General features: G+C 48.3%; 2 protein-coding genes across 2 annotated transcripts in view; one reads left to right on the top strand and one right to left on the bottom strand.

The window, feature by feature from the left end:
- Nucleotides 1–493: 493 nt before the first annotated feature.
- On the bottom strand, nucleotides 494–13,443 carry ZNHIT1 (zinc finger HIT-type containing 1). The gene is made up of 5 exons (XM_053265187.1): nucleotides 13,159–13,443; nucleotides 9,645–9,815; nucleotides 8,148–8,227; nucleotides 6,061–6,230; nucleotides 494–720 (listed from the first exon to the last, which is right to left on the bottom strand). The coding sequence occupies exons 1-5, from the start codon at nucleotides 13,178–13,180 to the stop codon at nucleotides 699–701; spliced, it is 465 nt and encodes a 154-aa protein (XP_053121162.1). The 5' UTR covers nucleotides 13,181–13,443; the 3' UTR covers nucleotides 494–698.
- Nucleotides 13,444–14,503: 1,060 nt separating this feature from the next.
- The window catches only part of PLOD3 (procollagen-lysine,2-oxoglutarate 5-dioxygenase 3), a 42,309-nt gene continuing 33,506 nt past the window's right edge, over nucleotides 14,504–23,306 (top strand). Inside the window, exon 1 of the mRNA XM_053265940.1 lies at nucleotides 14,504–14,697. Within this exon, the coding sequence (XP_053121915.1) occupies nucleotides 14,589–14,697 (109 nt within the window). The 5' untranslated portion in view covers nucleotides 14,504–14,588. The remainder of the gene's footprint in view (nucleotides 14,698–23,306) is intronic.

Raw genomic sequence — 23,306 nt, 5'->3', positions numbered from 1 at the left:
ATTTATTGTTCAATTTACATACCGTTTTTTATTAAAACCTTCCCAAAGCTTACAATATAGTTAAAAAATACACAATTAAAATACAGAAAGTACAGCTATAAATAGAAATGGAAAAATAATTTCTATTAAAAAATTTAAAAACATATATAAAACAATAATACACAAAACACAGGGCAGCAAGAGTAATTTCATTTAAAAGCCTGGGTGAAGAGCCGTGTCTTTACCAGCAAAGTGGTAAAGAAGAAAAGTTTTGAGAGATTTGGTCTTACTTTAATGAAAGCTTTGAAGAAATTATCTTTGGAAGAAAGGGTTTTTTTTTAAAAAAAACCAATATTCATATGTTGGTGTTTCAAATTTGCTTTTGTGATTTTGTTTATTTTTTTTATTATATGATGTTTTTTCAGCTGAAGTTTAATATAGGAGGAGGAATGCACACCACACCTGTTAACAAACGCACTCCAGGGGACTCAGAAAAGTGAGCCAAGCCACAAACTATAGAGAAAACAATTTTTATTGATCCAAACACTAGTGGCAGGTAGGTACAAGGTAAGTGACTGCTGCTCAGCTCAAAGAACCTGGTCCCAGCATTTAATCCTTGTAGGAAGCCAGCACATTCAAGGATGACAGACAGGTCTTGAATGAATTCCACATACAACTCACAGATCTTCAGGATAAACTGCAGATCTTCAGGGTTCATCTCAAACTGTCCACTTCAGACACCTGTGTGTGTGTGTATAACAAGACAGCAAGAATTTCAGAAGAAAGATCAAGCAACAAGCACAACCAAATGTTTCTATAGAACAATAAGTTAGTGGGAAGATCCTTAGAAACAGGACAGCTAAGTAGTCTCAGTTGCTGCATTCATTCACGTTGCAAACTCTCTGGAGATGTGGTTTCAAATCCCACCCGACAATTAATGCTTTTCCCACAGTGGAAAGGGAGCAGGGAAGGACAACCAAATATTAGCAGGGAAGCCCTTTATTTACAAGGAAATGCTAGAGAATTTAGACTCGGTCATTCTGAAAGAAAGACAATGAAGGGAGTAAAGTGGGTGTGATAGAGGTGAGTTGCAATAAAGAAATATGGCAGAGAGATTCAATCTCCCTCAAATTACACTGGTATAACCTTTGTGCCTCTGGGCGCTTTCTAGATTAGACTCTGCAATGGGCTCATGACGGATCTCAGAAGTGTGCTTCCACACTTCCTGGGTTGTGACACCGCAGTCCCTACGCTGACAGCAGGGTGCCGTTCACATTTCTGATGCCTTGTTTCAGATTTAATCGCTGCGATTTATTGATAGAACGTATGTCCTGCATTAAAAGGTTGCTGTTTTGGGGGGTTGTTAGTTTTCATGAGACTGCGCCCCCTGCTGGGAGCTTTGCTATTTATGTTTTGAAAGCAATTTGCCTGAACAGAAGCATTTTGCCACTGTTATGTGGCTATCTGGAAAGTGCCCTGGAGTACCTTAGAAGCCACCTTCCCAGAGCATAGAAGGCAAGGCATTAAAGCTAGCCAGAGAGAAAGCTCTTCTGTATTTGGGGAGAGATAAAAATATCAGACAGAACGCACCCAATCAATCAATTTTTATTTGATCTTAGAACAGCATAAGAGCAATAAAATACATAAGATACAAGCAGGGGGTAGGAGATATAAAATATAAAACTACTGTTATGAAACTATAGAAGTGTAGTGTAGTAATAAGATAGAATATAAGATTTAAAATAGCACTATGACTGTCTGCAAGAGAGAAGTCTGCATCCTAGTAAACAGGGCAAGACAGATGAGAAGAAGGTCTCCTGTCTGTTTGCTTCTAACATGGAGAGGATATCTGGTCTTGAGGTAGCAAGCATGACTTGTCCCCCTAGCTAAGGAGGGTCTGCCCTAGTTGCATTTGAATGGGAGACCTGATGTGTGAGCACTGGAAGAGATTCCCCTCAGGGGATGGAACCACTCTGGAAATAGCATCTAGGCTCCAAGTTCCCTCCCTGGCAGCATCTCCAAGATAGGGCTGAGAGAGATTCCTGCCTGCCACCTTGGAGAAGCCGCTGCCGGACTGTGAAGACAATACTGAGCTAGAAAGACCAATGATCTGACTCAGTATATGGCAGCTTCCTATGTAGGCCAGAATGGTACTTAAAAGTACTTTAAAATAATTAAGGACGTTTAACGTAACGTAGGAAAAATTAAACGTATGCACTTGGCAGAAACTGTTGTGGCCCTGCGGATTCTATGCGCTGCAGCACAGAACTTTGCAGTACTGTGTGTGATAGTGGGGTCCTCATCCGAGAGCAGCAGCAAGGTATAAAATTTACTTGAATGGCCAGGATACTTGAGGAGTACTGGCAAGATATGGTGGGCGTGACTATCTCTGTAAAAGGGGAAGAAGAGGAGAACATGGGCTGTGGTTTTGACCTGCCCTGTGTCCCAAGGACATAGTCTCCCCGCAGGAGGAATCTTCCTGAACCTGCCTTCTAGAACAGCTGACAGGAGGGTGTGGCAACCTGCCGAAGTGAAAGCCCTCTTGTGGGCTGGGATTTCCAGCAGTGACCGGTACGCAGCGGGAGAGCGAAGGGATCTCAGACTTTCCAATGTGGGCAAGTCCGGGGCCCTCCCTAGGTCTGTTTGGCGCTCGATGTCCATTATCCTTTGTTTGTTTATTTATTTATTATTTATTTATTTGTTCGATTTCTAGACCGCCCTTACAGAATAGCTCAGGGCGGTTCACAAATATCCTAAAACAGTTGAAGTCAATCAATAACTGGGAATAATAATTTTAAAATACAATCAAACAGCTAAAAGACAAAACAATTCAAAACCTCATAAAAACCCGATCCATCAAAAACCCTTTAAAACCACTGAAAAACCCTGGCTCATAGATCTGGCCTGGTTGTATCCCATAGGTAGTAAAAGGGGCAGGGAGAATCCCAAGCGCGACAGTGTGGTCTGGATAGAGCTTTCCCAAGCGGATAGGGAGGAGTCCTGTAGAGTCAGAGGGGGGCAGTTCATAAGGAAAGAGGGCTAGTTGAACCCCATAGATAAGGGTGGCCATCCATCCTCTAGCCTCCACCTTCATCATTCTGGACTCTAGTCGCAGAGTGGCATTTGAAACGCATCGTGGGATGTGGAGGGCAGCTCTTTAAAAGGTGGGTTCTACCAGTTCCAAGGGGCAAAGCTCTTAGGGGGACCCAACTGTGTGCCATAAGGAGTTGTGCCAGCGACTTGGCTTTGAATAATTTGAGCGCCACAGGGATGTAGGGGCCTCTTTGGGCCCGGAGAAATTTCAGGATGGCAGAGGGACTCCTTTGCACTGTGAGGGCAACATGTTCGCTGTGGGCCCTTCGGGAGCTGGAGGCGGGCAGAACCATATCCAAGCACCTAAAAGAGATGACCTGCTCAATCTTGTGGCCGTCTCTACTCCAGGGATGAGTCTTGGGTCTCTTAGTGCAGACCATGATTTTGGGTTGGACAGAACACACTCTCTTTCATACCTGGGAAGCCCACTGGCCAGAGGTGAACAGACCCACAGTGGCCAGTTACCTGACCCATGAGGCTGCCATGTGCCACACCTGCAGCTCGCATTCCAAACTACCAAGGTGTGGAACGGGTGGCATGGACTGCAGGGAACTTCTGTGAGATAGTGCAAAAACACAATCCCTGCAAAGCAATGCAGCAACAATCTTTTTGCACTCATGAAACATTGCTCATTGTGCAATGACCGCACTAGTCAGGATGTGAACTGGTCTGCCTATCAAGGTCTATAATCCTTTGTGTAATTCTAGCTTATGCAATATCAGACCTGAGAAGCACAGCTGGAGAAAACCCCAATGAATAGGTCTTCTGTAACGCTGCTTTCTTCCAGGAAGAAATGAATGATTCTGCTAATGCCAAAGAAACAAATGAGATGGCAGAAATGCTAGAACACCGCTGAAGCCAGTAGCTCTGATTTATAATCCTGTGTTTTTCCAACCCAGACTTCGAAGAAAGTTCAGACCAGAGTCCCAATTTAGAAGTATCCCAGCATCACACTGAGGTAAACGCAACATACTGTAGATCTCAGAAAGGAGGATTGTTCGCTCCCTAAGGATAGCTGAAAACCAGTCATCCATATTGGTACTCCAAAGAGCAGGGTTCTCAGACCTCGGTCCCCAAATGTTGGGAGTACAGCAAAATGGCCTTAGGCCACTTTGGCTGGGGATGATGGGAGATGTAGTCCAACAATATCTGAGGACCCACATTTGAGAACCCCTGGCATAAGACACACTGTATGGAGGGGAACAGAAAGTTTTTAATTGGAATCATTCAATGAAACTGAATGAAACTGATTGAATTCAGGAAACACCAAAGAATGCTTCTTCACACAAGGATTAATTAAGATATGGAAGCAGTGGTCCCTCTAATTTTCCCCATCTCTGTGCGGAATGAATTTTGTTCTGGGCGGCAGTATCAAGGCAGTGTGTGCACATGAGCATTCAGCGTGGGGCCTTCCTGATTTAACCTGAGCAGGATCTAAAATGAACTGAGCAGACATCAAAAAAACTTGTGAACGCGCACATGTGTGCATGTCTTAGAGGGAACAGTGTATGGAAGTGGCATGCACATGGTGTGATGATGGTCTCTCAGTGAGACGGTTTTAAAGCGGAATCAGACAGATTCATGAAGGAGGATGTGGCTATTAGTAATGATGGAAACTCTGTGGTCAGAGGCAGTATGGAACTGATCACCAAAGACGACGCTGGAACAATGCTGAGCGGATGACTGTCCTCAAACCCGACTTGTAGGATTCCCAGAGCCTGTGGTTGGGGTTAGCCACTGTGAGAAACTGGATGCTAAACTAGATAGACCTGGATTCAACAGAGGGGCTCTTTTTTGTGTGCTGACATAACTAGCCTTGTCATAACTAGGCAAGAGGAACTATCTGCCATTTTGTTGTCTGTGCTGGGCAGGATGTCATCCCTCAGGAATGTTGAAATAGAGGCTGTGCAGGGGACAGAGAAGCTGAGGAGGTCTCCTTGTCTTCTGTGGGTGTTCAGGACCAAGGGCACAATAAGCACTTCATCATGGCCCCAAGCGGAATAGTAAACAGGAGATGGAGTCTGCCAAACATAGCCTCTGGAATCAATGCTATATAGAAGAAGCAGACTCAAAAAATCCATAGGAACATAGGAAGCTGCCATATACTGAGTCAGACCATTGGTCCATCTAGCTCAGTATTGTCTTCACAGACCGGCAGCGGCTTCTCCAAGGTTGCAGGCAGGAATCACTCTCAGCCCTCTCTTGGAGATGTTGCCAAGGAGGGAACTTGGAACCTAGATGTCCTTCGCAGAGCGGCTCCATCCCCTGAGGGGAATATCTTGCAGTGCTCACACATCAAGTGAAGACAATACTAAGCTAGATAGACCAATGGTCTGACTCAGTCTATGGCAGCTTCCTATGTTCCCAGGCAGCATCAGTGACATGGCATCCGTGCATGTGTGAGCGCCATTTGCATGGTTAGCGAAACCATCTTGACCACACAAATGACACACGTGGACACCATGTGCATGCCGACGCTGCACGGGGCTTCTAGGGATGCCTGCTACTCCAGCCGGAAGCTGCAGGGGGCGGTGGAGAGCAGGTATGGACCAGCTCTCCGCTTTCTTAAAGCTCTCCGGCACCGCTCCTGAAATGTGCTCAAATCACGGTTTGTGCACATCCCTGGTCCGAGATTCACAAGCAACCGGTCCAGTCTTCAGTTTGTCTCCTGGTCTGAAATTCAGACCAGACTTCGTAAAAAGTTATTGCCAATCCCTGCCCATCCTCAGGATGATGCTCTTATGGCAGCCTTATAAAAATCTCACCAGCACAAACGCTATTACTAACCCGTTTGCCCCTGCACCCTCTCTGCCCATTAAAGAGACCAGCAATCCTCAAGCCACTCTAACAACTCTCCATCCGTTCGCCTGGAAGCAAGTCCTACTCACCAGAGGGATTAGATCAAACAGGGACTATAGAATAACAGGTTAGCAGAGAATAACAGATCCCAGGTCATACAGTGAAGGGCTGTTTCCAAGTCTGCCTCACCTAGTTTCCTGGTGTGTCCCCAAACACTTCACACAGCAGTAGCGGGCTCCACAGGATACACACGTGTAGTTGGACGGGAAGCCGCAGACGGTGCAGAAGTGGCGCTGGGGTAAGTTGGAAGGGGGCGCGCACGCTGTCAGGTAATTGGGGCCTTCACTCACGTTCAAGTTCTGCATGAGGAACAGACAGACGAATCTATGAAATCAAGGGCCCCGTTTCCATAGGGCGGGATTAGAAAGACACTGTCCAACATTGGGGAGGAGATCCGGTCTTGCGGTAGCAAGCATGTTGTCAAGCAGGGTTTGCTCTGGTTTGTATTTCGATGGGCAACTACGTGTGAGCACTGTCTGCTGGAAGAAGAGAGGAGGGCTGGTCTAGTGGCAGCAAGCATGACTTAGCTAAGCAAAGTCCACCCTGGTTGCATATGAAAGGGAGACTAGAAGTGGAAGCACTGAGAGATCTTCCCCTCAGGGGATGGAGCCGCTCGGGGAAGAGCATCTAGATTCCAAGTTCCCTCCCTGGCAGCATCTGCAAGAGAGGGCTGAGAGAGATTCCAGCCTGCAACCTTGGAGAGGCCGCTGCCAGTCTGTGAAGACAATACTGAGCCAGATAGACCAATGGTCTGACTCAGTATATGGCAGCTTCCTATGTTCCTAAGATATTCCCGGTAGGGAAGGCCATAGCTTGGTGGCAGAGCATCCACTTGCATTTGGAAGGTCCCCGGTTCCCTCCCTGGCAGCATCTTCAAGATAGGGCTGGGAGAGGCTCTTGCCCGAAACCTTGAAGAAGCCGCTGCCAGTCAGTGTAGACAATACTGAGCTAGACGGGCCAAGAATCTGACTCAGTAGGAGGCAGCTTCCTATGTGCCCATGATCCTGACCAACGCTGTGGTTGCACAACGAAGGAAGGTCACACTAGTGCACGAAGATCACGTCGCTGTGCTAAATCATAGGAGTTTTCAGAATTGCATTCTTGTGAAGGGTTCTCTGGGAGGAAAAACACACAAGGTGTGCCACAGATTGTACAACTGCTGCACAAGCACATGTGTGATAGTGCAACACTCGCCTGGAATGCAAGCACCAAACGTAGCACAACTAGCAGGCAGAACACAAGTGCATCGTCCTTGGGCAAGCACAGCTAATTCCGGCCCCTTTAAACAGTCTGGCCAGCTCTTCCCAATCCTCCCCAGGCCCTCTCTCTCTCCCTCCGCATCCCCTTCCCCCTCAGCACTATACACAAATAATCCTGAACCTAATCCTTCTGGCTTCCAAGGTGGTCTCTTCTCACAAGCCAAAGCAATGCCCCAAACACAGGAAGCTGCCTTCTGCCGAGTCAGACCTTGGGTCCATCTCGCGCAGTATGACAGACACTGACCGGCAGCATTTCTCCAGGGTTTCAAGCAAAGGTCTTTTCACGCCCTACCTGGGGATGCTGCCAGGGATTAGACCTGCGACCTACTGCATGAGAAGCAGATGTTCTCCCGCTGAGCTACAACCCCATCCCCAGCAGCAGTGACCCTTCAAGAGCCCTAGACTGCCAATGAAGGAGCCGCCACTTTCAGCCTCAGCTCTGTCATCCGGAGATAGTAATACTGTCCTACCTTACAGGCTTGTTGTAAGGAAGAGCTGCATTCTCAACTCTAGCACCAGCGAGCTGAAGAAATGGTTGTTGTAGGACAACCTCTAGGCCAGGGGTGTAGCAGAGCTTTCAGGGGCAAGATTTGAGGATCCCTCCCCCTACCTGCCACCTGCCTTCACAACCCCTCCACTGCCACCACTGCCTGCCTTCACTGTGGGGGTGCCAGAAGATGACTAGTAGAGCCAGCGGTAGATGGCGGTAGAGCCAGTGTGGTGTAGTGGTTAGAGTGCTGGACTAGGACCGGGGAGACCCGAGTTCAAATCCCCATTCAGCCATGAGACTTTCTGGGTGACTCTGGGCCAGTCACTTCTCTCTCAGCCTAACCTACTTCACAGGGTTGTTGTGAAAGAGAAACTTAAGTATGTAGTACACTGCTCTGGGCTCCTTGGAGGAAGAGCGGGATATAAATGTAATAGTAACAACAACAACAACAACAACAACAAGAAGACCTGTTCCTCCAACAGAGCTTGGAAGTTCTTCCGAAATCTCAGCTTGAAGTGGTCTCCACGGGTTTTCTTCTTCTTCTTCCCTGTAAAACCAGCAGCAAGAGTGTGCATTTATTGACTGAAAATATTTAGTAGTCTGCCTTTCAGAGCACAGCGGTTTATATCTCCATTTATAAAACATATATAAAACTTTGAAAAACAGAATCCATTACAGTTCATCCTAACATTAACAGGATTGTGGTGAGAGGTTTTCTGGGGATGCATTTGGCATCACTTGTGCTATTTCTTAGCGCCACCTGCTGGCTATTTGCTGACAACCTGTGGGAAATCCATTGACAACCCATCCTTTTAAGTACTACAGGTCTTCTGTGGAATGAATATATATATTTAAAGAGATTGCTTTCCCCATCCCCCATGCATATTTAGCAGTATCTGGCTTTCAGAACCTATCCTTCTCATTATGCTTGCTTTGATGAAAATGCATTGATTTTCCTCTTGCCCAGTGAAATGATAAAAATACACACTTTTTGTTCTATGTATGACGTTTTACTGTCCTCTATTGTTTTATGTATTGCAATTTATGTGGCCAACATGGAAATAAAAATGGAATGGACTGTACCTATCCTGACTCTTATTTGGTAGTTTATATTGATTCTGGATTTGTGTCATCTTTTATTAATGCATTTTTAGTGGTTTGATTTGTAAGTTGCCCTTGGGATCCTTAGGGTCCAAAAGACATAAACAGTGCAATCCTAGGCATATTTACTCAGAAGTAAACCTTGCCAAATTCATGTGGGGCTTGCTCCCAGGTAAAAGTGGGCATAGGATTAAAGCCTCAGTGTCTATACCTGTAAAATATACTGAACTCTCTTTATATATGATTACTGCAGCTAGAATTCTATGCTATATATTGGAAAGTTAATTTAATTCCATCACTAGAAGAGTGGCAACTTAAACTTTGGGAATATGCATCAATGGCTAAGATTACTTCATATATAAAGAACAAATCAGAGGATAATTTTTTTTCAACGTGGGAACCATTTATATATTATAATTTCAATTTTATATTAATGGTTTAACGCCACATCCAAGATTTTTATTTTTATTTTTTTTTTAAACTAGGCTATTAGTTTTTTATCTTTTGATGTTTGTATCAATGTGTAGATATGTTACTCAGCTGCCATTGGATTAGAACGAATTGTTAGGAGGAGATGAGATAGGGAACTGGAATCCAAGTTGATAGATTATTGTGAGATGTCATACGTATTTCTTCTTTTCTTTCTATGTTGGATGTTCTTTAATATTTCTTTAAATATATATTTTTAAAGCCTCAGTGTCTAATGTGGACTTACTTGCTCAGCATTTTCTCTTGATGCTTCCCCTCACCCATGCTGCCTCTTAAAGATCGACTTGTGGTCACAAGATCTTGTGATGTGCCAAGAGAAAGAAGGTGGCTGCAGTGGAGAGGTCCCGACACACACACACACACACACCACTCACCTGTTTCTGCATCGTCGTCAAACTGAGGCAGGCGCTTCACGAGCTGGGGCATATTGGCGTGAGGGTCATCCTGGAAGTTGTCATTCTCCAGCGCCTCCAACTGGCGGTTGAGGCGCCGCTGCCGCGTGGCTCGGTCTAAGATCCGCCGCTGGCTAGGGTCCTGGGACCGCGCTGAGCAGGAGAGAAGAAAGGAGAGATGCCAGCCAATCATGTGGCCATGGGAGATGTTGCTCAGGTCTTCCAGAGTAGCCAGAAGGTCGCCATACATACATCCAGCAGACATGGGAGGCAGGAGCCAGAGCACAGGGATTGACAAATCCCAGGCGCCAGGGTGCCCTGGCACCTAGAAATTTAACCATGGTGACTAGGAACATAGAAAGCTGCCATATGCCGAGTCAGACCATTGGTCTATCATGCTCAGTATTGTCTTCACAGACTGGCAGCAGCTTCTCCAGGGTTGCAGGCAAGAATCTCTCTTAGCCCTATCTTGGCGATGCCTGGGAGGGAATGTGAAATCTGCTCTTCCCAGAGCCGCTCCATCCATCTTACAGTGCTCACACTTCTAGTCTCCCATTCATATGCAACCAGGGCAGACCCTGCTTAGCTAAGGGGACAAGTCATGCTTGCTACCACAGGACCAGCTCACAAGGATACAGCCATCCCTCGCCAACTGCAAGGGTTCCGTTCCGTTCCGGGAAACCCCTGCACACAGCGCCACCTGCAGGTGGGTTCTCAGAATTTCCAGGCCATGTGCAACAACCGCATGTGACCACAGACTCCGACACCAAGCTAGGCAGCTGCTGCTACGGCCATTCCCTGCTCAAACTGGGTGGAGAAGAGGACGTGCATCCTAGCAGAGCAAGGAGCGGGGAAATGAGCAGCAGGCTCCTTGGGGGCAAGGAAAGGCAGTGGACAGCACCCACGATGGCAGAGGCCCAGTGCTTGCTGCTCCGTGCACCCTTTGCGGCGCCCAAGGAGACCACCACACCTGCCTCATGGAAGGGCCGCTTTGCATAGAGAGATCCAAATCACAAGATGAAAGCCTGTGAGAATCCAAAGCTGCCCTTAGCAGGCATTGTCCCCTTAGCTAAGCAGGGTATGCCCTGGTTTGCATTTGAATGGGAGACTACATATGAGCTCTGTAAGATATTCCAAATAGGGAATGGGGCCACTCTGGGAAGAGCAGAAGGTTCCAAGTTCCCTCCCTGGCAGCATCTCCAAGATAGGGCTGAGAGAGATTCCTGCCTGCAACCTTGGAGAAGCCGCTGCCAGTCTGTGTAGACACTACTGAGCTAGATAGACCAATGGTATGACTCAGTATATGGCAGCTTCCTATGTTCCTAAGGTCAAATGGGCCAGTGTCTGGGGGTACAGTCAGTGGATGGCTTACCACAAGGGTTGTGATTAGCTAGCATACTTCTATTTCCTCCCATTTGCTGAATGGATAGGGCTGAAGTCTCTGACTCTTTTTATTATTTTTATTTTATTTTATTTTTTACATTTTATATCCCGCTCTTCCTCCAAGGAGCCCAGAGTACTACATACTCAAGTTTCTCTTCCAAAGCCCTCTTCAAGTACAGATAGACAGATTACTCCTTTATTATTATTATTATTATTATTATTACATTTATATCCCGCTCTTCCTGCAAGGAGCCCGGAGCGGTGTACTACATACTTGAGTTTCTCTTTCACAACAACCCTGTGAAGTAGGTTAGGCTGAGAGAGAAGTGACTGGCCCAGAGTCACCCAGCAAGTCTCCTGGCCGAATGGGGATTTGAACTTGGGTCTCCCCGGTCCTAGTCCAGCACTCTAACCACTACACCAAAGTCTTCCAAAACCACAGGTCATCTTCTCTCCCCCCACCCTCGCTCAGGGCACCCTGGAAACCCAATAGACACATTCTGTTATGTTGACACAGTCATGTTGCCACAAGGACCTGGGCTCATACTCAACATCTGAAAGGGGCTACTCTGGGACAAAATTCCTACGCAAAGCTCAAACACGGACAAGAAGCAAAAACCACTGGTAGCCATGCTGTTCTGTTTGAAACAGATCTGAAAGTCTGTTTCAACAATGCAACAATAAATAAAGTCACAGTCTGGTAATGCCTGTACAAAGGAACACAGAAGTCTGATTCAGACATTATGCAGTACGAGTGTACAGGCGTCTGTACACTCGTACACAGGTTTATGTGAATGACTGTACCTCTGTTCATTTCAAAAGTGAACCTGGATACAAGCCCTTCAAATGCAGGGCAGATAGGAAGTATACTTCTGTACCTGCATTCAACCTAACACGTGAATGACTGTACTGTACCTGCATACAAAACTGTACCTGTGTACACTTTTTGTATGAGTGTTGAGCAGAACGTGTGAATGAACCTAGAAACCTCCTTCTACCGAATCAGCCCATTTGTGCTCCTAGCTCAGTATTGCTGAGGAACCAAGACTGGGAACTGCTGGTCTTAACCAACACACCTGCAAGGCTTTAAAGCAGGGATTCTCAACGTTGGGTCCCCAGATGTTATTGGACTTCAGCTCCCATAATCCCCAGCCCCAGTGGCCTTTGGTTGGGGATTATGGGAGTTGAAGTTCAATAACATCTGGGGACCCAACGTTGAGAATCTCTGCTTTAAATGTTCCACAAGATTCTCTGTAGCTTTTGTGGCAACAGGCTAACACAACTATCCTCTGGAATTTGACACTATTATTTTTCCCCTTTTGACCTCGCATACCCAGGTTCTTTAACACATTCACACTCCAGGTTAGTTTCTAAAGAGCAATGTACCCATTTCCCAGGAGGCATGAAACCCACATTCTCTGACTTGGAAACCTTGAGGTTTTCCACAATTGTGGAGAAAGGATGAAGTTGTTCAGTGGGAAGGGGGAGGCACTTTGCACATGCTCAGGGACACTCCGAGCGGCTAATGGGTAACACAGGTTTGCCAACACACCAGGATTGGCCTGGAACAGGGGTGCACAACTTTGGCCCACCAGCTGTTTTTGGACTACAGCTCCCACAACCCCCACTCACAGTGGCCAAGAGTCAGGGATGATGGGAGTTGTAGTCCAACATCTGCAGGAGGGTCAAAGTTGTGCAAAGTCCTGGCCTAGAGTCTCCAGGGATTTGCACCCACCAAAAGCAGTTAAAGGAAATTGTAATGACTTGATATATTAGAAGTTTTTAGTCCGAAGTAACTCAAAGGACAAGCCCACGCAGCCCATATTTGTACAGAAGCTCTAGAGCTGAAACCTGATAAGCCTGGCTTAACAATTGCAGCAACATGGACCAAGTGGGGACCTAAATCTGGGCTACGGAATTCGCTTGGGTTTCCCAGGATGCCTTAAAGGAGTTTTTTTGGTGTTTTTTTTTTTAAGAGGCTGTCCCTTTCTCCAGAATGCAAAGCAGTAAAAGCTAAATATTCACCAGTTGTCCCGCGAGTCTTTGCAACGAAAGCGATTTTCATACAATAAAGAACAACAATCACCCTTCACATATCCCACCCCCTCCGTACCTGACACCTTCTTTTCCACCATGCTGGCGCTGCTACCAAGCAAAAGGGTGCCGTTCTCATTGACACTTCCGGTACAAAAGCGAACTGCTTTCCCACTCTCTTTTCCAATGCAAAGCGTATAAGACTTGCATACAGATGTCTACAGATAGAGCGACGCGACTCTGCATCCACCCTAAAGAATCATGGTCAAATAGCCATTTTCAACCCAGTGCCGGAAGTTTATGCTGCGTGACACAAGTATCGTTTATCTCTAGGGAACGCCCCCTGCTTTCAGCCAGCCTCCGCCATATTACTAGGGGCAACCGCACTGCTGCCTCCGCTTGTAAGCCACGCCCCTTCAAACCTCATGCACGGACGCTGCCCCAGATCTACGAGTGTTTCACCAGCCAGTTATTTTAGCCTTCCCGGGTCCTAAATTCCGTCTTTTTAATACACTTCCCAACGGCTTTCTCTGCGTCAAGGGAGGGAGCTGGGGGCTGCGGAGCGGCGAGGATGGGCGGTGGGGGGGGTGATATTATTCTCAACTAGAGACCCAGCCGGCTGGGATTGGCTGAACTCACAAAAAACGCTCTTCTGAGCATGTGCAGAGAGACTGTCTCTAGCTACGGACCACAGCGAGCCACCAAGCACACTGATGGGATAGAGGCAGGACTCTCTTGGGACAATGATTCGCAGTCTGAACGTTGGAAATGGAAATAAATTGTGGCTGGGGGTGATGGGAGTTGTAGTCCAACAGCAGCTGGCTCCTGCTGTAATAGCTTGAGTGCATATTTACTCGGGAGTAAGCCCTGCTATCAGTAGGGCTTACTCCCAGGTAAGTGCACAGGGGCCTGTTGTAGGAGAAGATGCTCCCGATCTGTTAAAAGTTGAACACTCCGTTTTTCTTGGCAACGTGGCAGCCGAAGAAGCTCATCTTTCGTTTCTTCCGCCCCTTTAAACTTTCCCAACACTGATTCCATCACTTTCTTTCGGGATCCCGAACCTTCTAGACTCCCGATTGGCCCGCAGCGGGGGGAGCCCCCGCGTCCTGATTGGCCAGCCGCTGCCCCAGCTGCCTTCCGATTGGACGGCGGCCAATGCTACTTTCCCACGGGCTTCCATTGAAAAAAGAGAGACAGAAGTGGGTGCTCCACTTTACTGGGGTGCCTAGAACATTTTCCTTCTCTTCTGCTTTAGTGGAAAATGAAGGGGGTGTCTCGGGGGTTGGAGGACCCCCTGATAGGGGGGCAAAGAAATGAGCCCTCCAACTGCAGCAGAGAAAGAGGAGGAAGCTTGGAGAACTCTCTCTGCCCTCCTCTTTCCCAGCTGTAGGGCTCCGAGTCCTATAGGGCGGAGCTTGACTTCTCCCAACCCTGCCGATCGCGAGAGCTGAAAAACCCCGGGCGGGCCCCAAATTCCCTTGCTCAGCGCCTGCCTGCTTTGCCTGCACCATGGAGCGGCAGGGAAGCGTCTTCCCAGGCGCCGCGATCGCCGCGATCCTGTCAGTCCTGGTGATGGGCGCAGCTGCTACGAATGGGGAGCAAGAGACTGTGGACCCGGGTACGATCGCGCGCAGGGTCAGGATCGCGGGGTTGGGGGGGTGATTCTTCCAGGGGTGTAGGAGCAAGCGTTGGCGCGCGGGACGGGAGTGAGACGAGGGGGCGGCGTAGGGAGAAGAGAAGGGACCAGAAATGGGGAGGCCCGTCTCCCCCGGGGCGAGAAAAGGAGAGAATCCATCGAGGATCTTCTGTGGAGATCCTTCTGGAGATGTCGAGCCGAATAAACAGCACGTACAACGCCTAGCACAATCGCCGAGCCTAAAGACCCGCTTTGCGGGAGAGGAAAGGAAGCAGAGAACGGTTAGAGGCACTTGGAACTCAGGATCCCCTGTCCAGGGGTTCATGGGAGGAGGGGGAGGAAGAAGAAGAAGCGTCCAAACTGGGTTAGTCCTGGACAGTGTTCCCTGTAAGAGGGATTCTGCAGATGTTGTGGACTACAACTCCCATAATCCCCAGCCAAAGGCCATTGCAGCGGGGGGGTTCCGGGAGTTGTAGTCAACAACATCTGGGAATCCGTCTTACAGGGACCACTGGTCCTGGACAGTAGACGGTGCCACCAATTCCCTAAGGCGAGGGGTTGGCCGGCTTCGGTCTGCAGATGTTGTTGGACTACAGTTCCTATCACCCCCTGCCACTGTCCAAGAACATCTGCGGTTTGCCAACTGCTGCTAGAGGGAAACCCAGACAGAGCCTAAGATGTGCTTAATGCTGAAGGATCATCTGTAGAATCTCTTGCGTGCTGCTGTCCAGATGAATTGGACAGAACAGGGCTCTGTAGCACTGGAGTGTTGTCGACCAAATTGAGAGAGAGCGAGAGAGCCTAAAATATTGTAGGCCAGAAAAAAGAGGAAATCTGTGCCTTATGTACAACATCGGAGTGCGGATAAACGGATAAGTCCTTCACTTTGTGTGTGTGTGTGTGTGTGTGTGTGTGATGAGGACGAAGGGATGATTTAGTCTGTTTCTGTCTGGAATCCTGCACTGGTTGCAGGGACGGCTCTTTGATGAGACAGTGAAAGGACTGCCTCAGGTGGCAGAATATTGGGGCACCAAGAGGGTGGCAAGATTCCATTGGAGCAGCTCTTTGGGGCTGATCTGAGGAGCACCTCTCCTCACTCCTTGCAAATCTTGCCAGAACAATGAGGAGAGAAGAGGAGGCTGCTTCTTCCCTCCCTGTCTCACTTTCAAAGCTCACAAGGGTCATTTTTTAAAAGGGACTGCCCCCCAGCTGGAGCGTGAGACAAGGCACTCTCGCTTCAGGTGCCACAAGACCTTGGGCCGTCCCTGATGAATGAGTCCTTTGTGTCCACACCTAGTGCTTATTGTGTTTGTGTTTGTGGTTTTTGTTTTTTTTTCCTTTTTGCAAACTCATTCCACTTTCTTCTGTCCTCACTAGGGGATGGAACATTGTGGGTTGGTGGACTGAAGTCTCTCGATAGGAAAGTTTGGAGCCGGACTCATAGTGGGTAGGGTTGCACTGGAGACGTGGAGAAGTAAGGAGAGGATGCTGTGATGGGGCAGTGAATTGGAAGGAGATGAGACATGTGTCCAGATGTCGTAGACTACAACTCCCATCATCCCCAACCAGATGGGGATTATGGGAGTTGTAGTCAATAACATCTAGAAATGCCTGTTGTAGGGAACACTGGTTGAGACGTGTGTGTTCTCATGCTGCGGCATTCAGATAAATGTGTTGTGCAGGGAGGATGAAGAAGGGGAAGAGTGGAAACTCCGTGGCACCTGAAAGTGACATCATAAGAACATAGGAAGGCTGGATTGGAGCAAGGAACATCGCATCCAGGGTCCTGCTTCCCACAGTGAATATAGGAAGCTCCCGTCTACTGAGTCAGACCCTTGGTCCACCTAACTCAGTATTGTCTTCACTGACTGGCAGCAGCTCTCCAAGGTTTCAGGCAGGAGTCTTTCCCACCCCTGCCTGGAGCTGCTGCCAGAGACTGCACCTGGGAACTTCTGCATGCAAAGGTTTTTCTAGAGGCAAATGGATGCCTCTTTAAAAGCCACAAGTAGGGCATGAAGGGCAACCACCCTCTCCCACTGCTGCCCTCCATAATTGGTATTTAGTGGCATTTGAACCAAAGTTCCGCAGCATGGTCCACAACCACTGATAGATCTATCATCGTCCCTGAGTATGTCTGACAGACTTTAAATCCCCCGAACCCACAACTGTTTTGTGGCAATGAATCCTATCAATCAGGGCTTCCGAATCTTGGGTCCCCAGATGCTGTTGGACTACAACTCCCATAATCCCCTGCCATTGTGGCTGGGGATGGTGGGAGTTGTAGTCCAGCAACAGCTGGGGACCCAAGTTGGGAAACGGTGCAGTAATTCATTGTGTGTGAAGGGGGATGTTCTTTTATCCACCCTGGCCTGCTGCCTGCAAAGCAGTTACTGTGCAGAGGCTGGAAAGTCACGAAAAGAGGAAGGAATATATTGCTTACTACTTCAACAAATATTTATATACCACTTTTCACCAAAAGTTCTCAAATTAGTTTAGATAGATAGATAGATAGATACATACATACATAAGATGGTTTTCTGCTAACTAAGCAAAGAGGCACCTTTTTAAAAGTGGTGATTCCCTTTATTTAGCAGGGGGTGAGCGACTGGCCCTATCCATTCCCGGCACAGCATCCCTCCAGTGGCTGTTACTGGAGTCTATCTCACATTTCTTTTTTAGACTGTGAGCCCTTTCAGGTTTGTCTGTTTGTTTATATCTATGCAAACTGCTTTGGGAACTTTTGTTGAAAAGCAGTATATAAATATTCATCGTTTTCGTATAAGATGGTTCCCCGTCCCAAAAGGGCTCACAATCTACAATAGAATCAGGCGTTAAATTAAAAGCCAGCGTGGTGTAGTGGTTAGAGTGCTGGACTAGGACCGGGGAGACCCGAGTTCAAATCCCCATTCAGCCATGAGACTTGCTGGGTGACTCTGGGCCAGTCACTTCTCTCTCAGCCTAACCTACTTTACAGGGTGATTGTGAGGAGAAACTTGAGTACTGCTCTGGGCTCCTTGGAGGAAGAGCGGGATATAAAATGTATAACAATAATAATAATAATTATTATTATTATCATTAATAATAAATAATAAAGGAGTAATCTGTCTCTCTGTATGCATGACTTGAAGAGGGCTTTGGAAGAGTGCATTGGGCATACTGAGGTCGTCTCCTGCTTGTAGTTTGTGTGCCCTCTGAACCCCAAGTTCCAGATGTTAATAGATGCTGACGGTGGTTACTCAGGCGGGAAAAAGAAGGCACTCCTCCGGATCTCATTGCTCCCAGGACCAGCTGCTATTGCAAAAGGCAGGCCTGAAGGCTAAGCTGTGGTTGCCTTTGACGCAAATCCATTTGGAGTTTGGTGGGGAACATTCAGAGGCTAGGAGGAGAGAGAGAGAGAGAGAGAGAGAGAGATGTAGATGATCAGGAAGGGAAGACCAGCGTTTGGTCTTGTCTTGAAGGGTTGTACTAAATTGAATGGCACCATGGGAATGGGGATGAACTGGGAACGGGGCTGCCGTTCAAGGGTTGCAGCATCTGCTTTGCATGCGGAAAGTCCCCTCAGCATCTCCAGGTAGGGCCGGGAAGGACTCCTGCCTGAAATCTTGGAGGGCTGCTGCCAGTCAGTGCTGACAAGGCTGAACTAAATGGACCAAGAGTCTGACTCAGTATAAGGCGTCTTCCTATGTCCCTGTGAATGCTTTAGCACCATCTTTTCAAAGTACAGGTTGCAGTCCAGGGCTGGGATACTAGGCTCTAAGGCCCTTGCTAATTAATGTGTTTGTGACCTGGCCTTTCAGGTAAGTGAAATTCCGCCTGATCGACCCTTCTAGGAAAGGAGAGATTGTGCCATCGCGTCAGTGTCGATTCCTGGCGACCACAGAGCCATGTGGCTTTCTTGGCAGAATGCAGGAGGGGCTGACCATTGCTTCCTCCCGCTCAGTGTGAGATGATGCCTTTCAGCACCTTCCTATATTGCTGCTGCCCGATGTAGGAACATGGGAAGCTGCCATATACTGAGTCAGGCCGTTGGTCTATCTAGCTCAGTATTGTTTTCACAGACTGGCAGCGGCTTCTCCAAGATTTCAGGCAGGAATCTCTCTCAGCCCTGTCTTGGAGATGCTGCCAGGGAGGGAACTTGAAACCTAGATGCTGTTCCCAGAGTGGCCCCATCCCCTGAGGGGAATATCTTCTGGTCTCCCATTCATTTGCAACCAGGGCGGACCCTGCTTTGCTAAGGGGACAAGTCATGCTTGAGTTTCCTGTATTCTGGGAAACACACCAGTGGGGATTCGAACCAACAGCCTCTTGCTTTCTAGGCAGGTTGCTTCCCTGCTGCACCATTAGGTGGCCTGATAGGCCCTTATACAGTCTTTAAAACATTTGGTAAGTTTTTCTTTGTCATATTAAACGTTATGTTAAATTATTTAAATAGCATGCATTTCCCGACTGTGATTAAAAAAAAAAAAAACTCCTATGAGAATAAATGACTTTTTGGGGTCATGGGGAATAAGCAGTTTGCTTAAGTGGACCCAGAAGAGGAGAGAAATGTGAAAACTGCCTGCTTCCCCGGGTTTATTTTTCAAGGGTTTGGCAAGTTGTGAAGTGCACTGTGTTGCAGCCTTCCCAGAACTGCTTCTCAATGCAACGATGGTGTGCATCTGCTGTTTGTAGTTTCTCTTGGGGCACAAGCCGTTCCTCTGTTGCCACTTTGAGGAAGCGTCTTTTCCTGTCCTTGCTTGGATTTCTTTCTGTGAAAACTGCAGAGTTGACAGCATGCAGGGACAGGGGGCGGGGGGGGGGGGACCCATGATTTCATGTCTCCAACATGATGTCGTGGCTGGTTTTGTTGCTGTTGGGAAGGTAAGAGGAACTGCCTTGTATTGGATCACAGCCAGTTCCATCTTGGTATTGGGAACTTGGGACTTGCTGGCCCTGTTTGTCCCCTTGACAGCATTATTATTATTATTATTACATTTATATCCCGCTCTTCCTCCACGGAGCCCAGAGCGGTGTACTACATACTTGAGTTTCTCTTTCACAACAACCCTGTGAAGTAGGTTAGGCTGAGAGAGAAGTGACAGGCCCAGAGTCACCCAGCAAGTCTCATGGCTGGATGGGGATTTGAACTCGGGTCTCCCCGGTCCTAGTCCAGCACTCTAACCACAACACCACGCTGGCTCATCAATTCCCCTTAGGGGATGGGGCCGCTCTGGGAAGAGCATGTGCCTGCTTGCATGCAGAAGGCTCCAGGTTCCCTTCTTGGTATCACCAAGACAGGGCTAAGAGAGACTTCTGCCTGCAATCTTGGAATCCCCACAATGGCTGGGGATGATGGGAGTTGTAGTCTGTCCACATCCGGGGACCCAAGTTTGAGAGCCCTTGCTGTGTGGTGTAGCTGGAGATTAGGCTTGGGGACTGGGGATGTTTAATCTGGGAACTCTCCCTTTCATAGGAACGTAAGAAGCTGCCTTCTACTGAGTCAGGCCGTTGGTCCATCTAGCTCAGTATTGTCTGCACAGACTGGCAGTGGCTCCTCCAAGGTTACAGGCAGGAATCTCTCTCAGCCCTACCTTGGAGATGCTGCCAGGGAGGGAACTTGAAACCTTCTGTTCTTCCCAGAGCGGTTCCATCCCCTGAGGGGAAGATCTTCTAGTGCTCACACTTCTAGTCTCCCTTTCATATGCAACCAGGGTGGACCCTGCTTAGCTAAGGGGACAAGTCATGCTTGCTACCACCAGACCAGCTTAAAGAAGCGTCCTCCTCTACCCCAGAACAAGCTGTAGAAGTCTGTGCAGCCAGACTGGAGGTGCCGGGGAGGGAACCTTCTGATGCTTGGATGGCTTTAAAAGGGGCTTAGACAAAATCATGGAAGACAGGTCTATCAATGGCTACTAGTTTGGTGGCTCTGGGACATCTCCAGCCTCAGAGGCACGATGCCTCTCAATACCAGTTGCAGGGGAGCAACAGCAGGAGAGAGGGCATGCCCTCAGCTCTTGCCTGTGGGCTCCCCAGAGGCATCTGGTGGGCCACTGTGGGAAACAGGATGCGGGACTAGATGGGCCTGATCCAGTGGGGCTGTTCTTATGTTCTCTTCCCAGAGCAGCCCCATCTCCTAAGGGGAATATCTGACAGTGCTCGCACATGTAGTCTCCCATCCAAACGCAAACCAGGGAGGACCCTGCTTAGCATGCGTGCTACCACAGGACCAGCTCTCCTCATGGAGATGGTCTGCGCCTGTTTTGCACACGGATTGAGGCACAGCAGTCAGCCCCCTCGCCTCTGCCTGTAATTATTTTTACAGAAGCTGCCGGGTAGGATTTCAGGTGGCCCGACAGTTTCCGGCTTAGTGAAATGTTATCTACAGGAGGAAGTTCACTGACCGTGGAGTCGGCTAACAGGCAGTTCAGAAGCTGAGCTGGTATCTCTATGAATAGACCACTGGCAGACAGAAGTGCTGTTTCTGGGCTGGGAGACATCAGGCTGGCACTAGGCCAGCGGCCACTTTGGGATCTATGTGAACTGAGCTCACTTTAATCGGATATGTTTGAGTGGGGGGGAAGCCTGTTGCTAGTATCCGCCTTCTTCTGAACTTGCGATGAATGCCGAGGCAATTGCTGGAGGAGGACATGCTTTGCAGTGGTTTGCATACTACGTTCCTGGCTTGAGGCAAGTTTCAGTTCTGCAGTTGGAAGTTGAGAGAGGCAACTGGCCGCCTAAGCCCTCGATCTAGCCGGCGGGGTTTCTGTTTGGCCCTTAGTGTGTCCGGGACTCCCAGAAATCTCCCAAATGAGCTGCTTTCTCCTGTGTAAGTAATATGTGGGCACAGGGCTCTTACACTCCCTCCTGCCCACTGCGAACCTCACCTGCTTTACTTGTTAATGACCGGAGTGCTGATCTAACTTCATCTTCCTGCACTAGAGGTTCTTGCACGTAGGGAATATCTTCTAGAGCAGTGATCCTCAACGATGGGTCCCCAGATGTTATTGGACTTCAGCTCCCATAATCCCCAACCAAAGGCCACTGAGGCTGGGGATTATGGGAGTCGAAGTCCACTAACATCTGGGGACCCAATGTTGAGAATCCCTGTTCTAGAGTATCTTGGATGTTGACGTCCCTGCTGTACAGATTCCGGTCACTACCAAGTCGGAAGGCTACAGGAATTGATGGAATAGCTACAGAAATATGGCAGGCGACCGAAGAAGAATCAGTCAAGGCTCTAACCAAACTATGCCAGAACAGATCTGCTCCTAATCCAGGACTTTTCAAATCCCAGGCAGCTATGGTGCCTAGACTAGGCTATTCACAGGCAGAGGTATTTAATAAAATCTATATCTGTCCCAAGCAGCCCTATTCCTGTTCAAATACCTTACTTGTGAAAGGGCTCCGCTCCACAGCGTCCATCACTAAGTCTGGGAATGTTGTCAAGCATCCTTTGTCTGGCTCCTAGATCCAAAGAAAATTGGTCCAAGTCTGCCCTAAGCACTATATTTTAAGCCCTCTAATATAATACAACCACAGAACTGAGCCTATCTGATGGAAAAAATGGCAAGTTGCCTTGCACAATGTTCTGGTACTGTATGACTCAGTCACTCTCACCCCCAGGGATCCCCAGCTTTGGGTCTGCAGATGTTCTTGGACTACAGTTCCCATCAATCCCAGCCATAATGGTTTTCTGCCATTGTTGCTGGGGATGATGGGAGTTGTAGTCCGACAATATTTGGGGAGCACCAAGGGTGGGGAACCCTGCTGTGGAACTGCACCCTTTTTGTTTATGATCCCTGCTCCGGTGGAAGATTTGTTAGACTGCTGCTTAAAAAGCTCTCTTGCTGTTGTCCGGATCCTTCCCTTCTTCTGCTTCTCTCTCTCTCTCCCCATCCTGGGCTGATTGGCTGCATTTTCTTTTCCATGTCCATCTCCTGGTCTTCCCACTCGTTTGGGAAATGTTGCTGGCTGATTCTAGAACCTCAGGCGACTGGCTGGGAGGGATGTGGGGCAGACCTGAGCCAGACTTTCCTATGTTTGTGGAGTGAAAAATAGCCGCTGCAGAAGTTTGCCAGAAGGATTTTGTAACTGGCTGGCACGCAGCCCAAATGGTGACACTGGCAACCAGGAGAGGAAAGCCCTATTCAGGAGACGTTCCATCTGATGTGTTAAGGGTGGACTCCTTGCCTTTGCCTCGAAGGATTCCGATTTAGATCAGAGGCCGTTTGCTCTTCAGGAAAAGAGCATTTTTGTTTGCAAGGGCTAGAGTCGGAGTATGCATGGAGAAACAATGTGGTAGCAAATGTGGTAGCCAGCATGACTTGTCCCCTTAGCTAAGCAGGGTCTGCCCTGGTTGCATATGGATGGGAGACTTGATGTGTGAGTACTGTAAGAGATTCCCCTTAGGGGATGCAGCCGCTCTGGGAAGAGCAGAAGGCTTCAAGTTCCCTCCCTGGCTTCTCCAAGACAGGGCTGAGAGAGATTCCTGCCTGCAAACTTGGAGAAGCTGCTGCCAGTCTGTGTAGACAATACTGAGCGAGATAGACCAATGGTCTGACTCCGGATATGGCAGCTTCCTATGTTCCTGTTTTTGCCCATGCCATCTAACC

The sequence above is a fragment of the Hemicordylus capensis genome, chromosome 6 (genome assembly GCF_027244095.1).
Source record: "Hemicordylus capensis ecotype Gifberg chromosome 6, rHemCap1.1.pri, whole genome shotgun sequence".
Taxonomy (NCBI): Eukaryota; Metazoa; Chordata; class Lepidosauria; order Squamata; family Cordylidae; genus Hemicordylus; species Hemicordylus capensis.
The sequence above is the reverse complement of the archived record's forward strand: the minus strand, read 5'-3'. Positions and strand labels throughout refer to the sequence as shown.

Coding starts and splice junctions, on each gene's coding strand:
- ZNHIT1 (XM_053265187.1), bottom strand. CDS start 13,180: ATGGTGGAAAAGAAGGTGTCAG. Junction 9,816..13,158: donor GGTGGAAAAGAAGGTGTCAG/GTACGGAGGGGG, acceptor TCTCCTGCTCAG/CGCGGTCCCAGGACCCTAGC. Junction 8,228..9,644: donor TGACGACGATGCAGAAACAG/GTGAGTGGTGTG, acceptor CTGGTTTTACAG/GGAAGAAGAAGAAGAAAACC.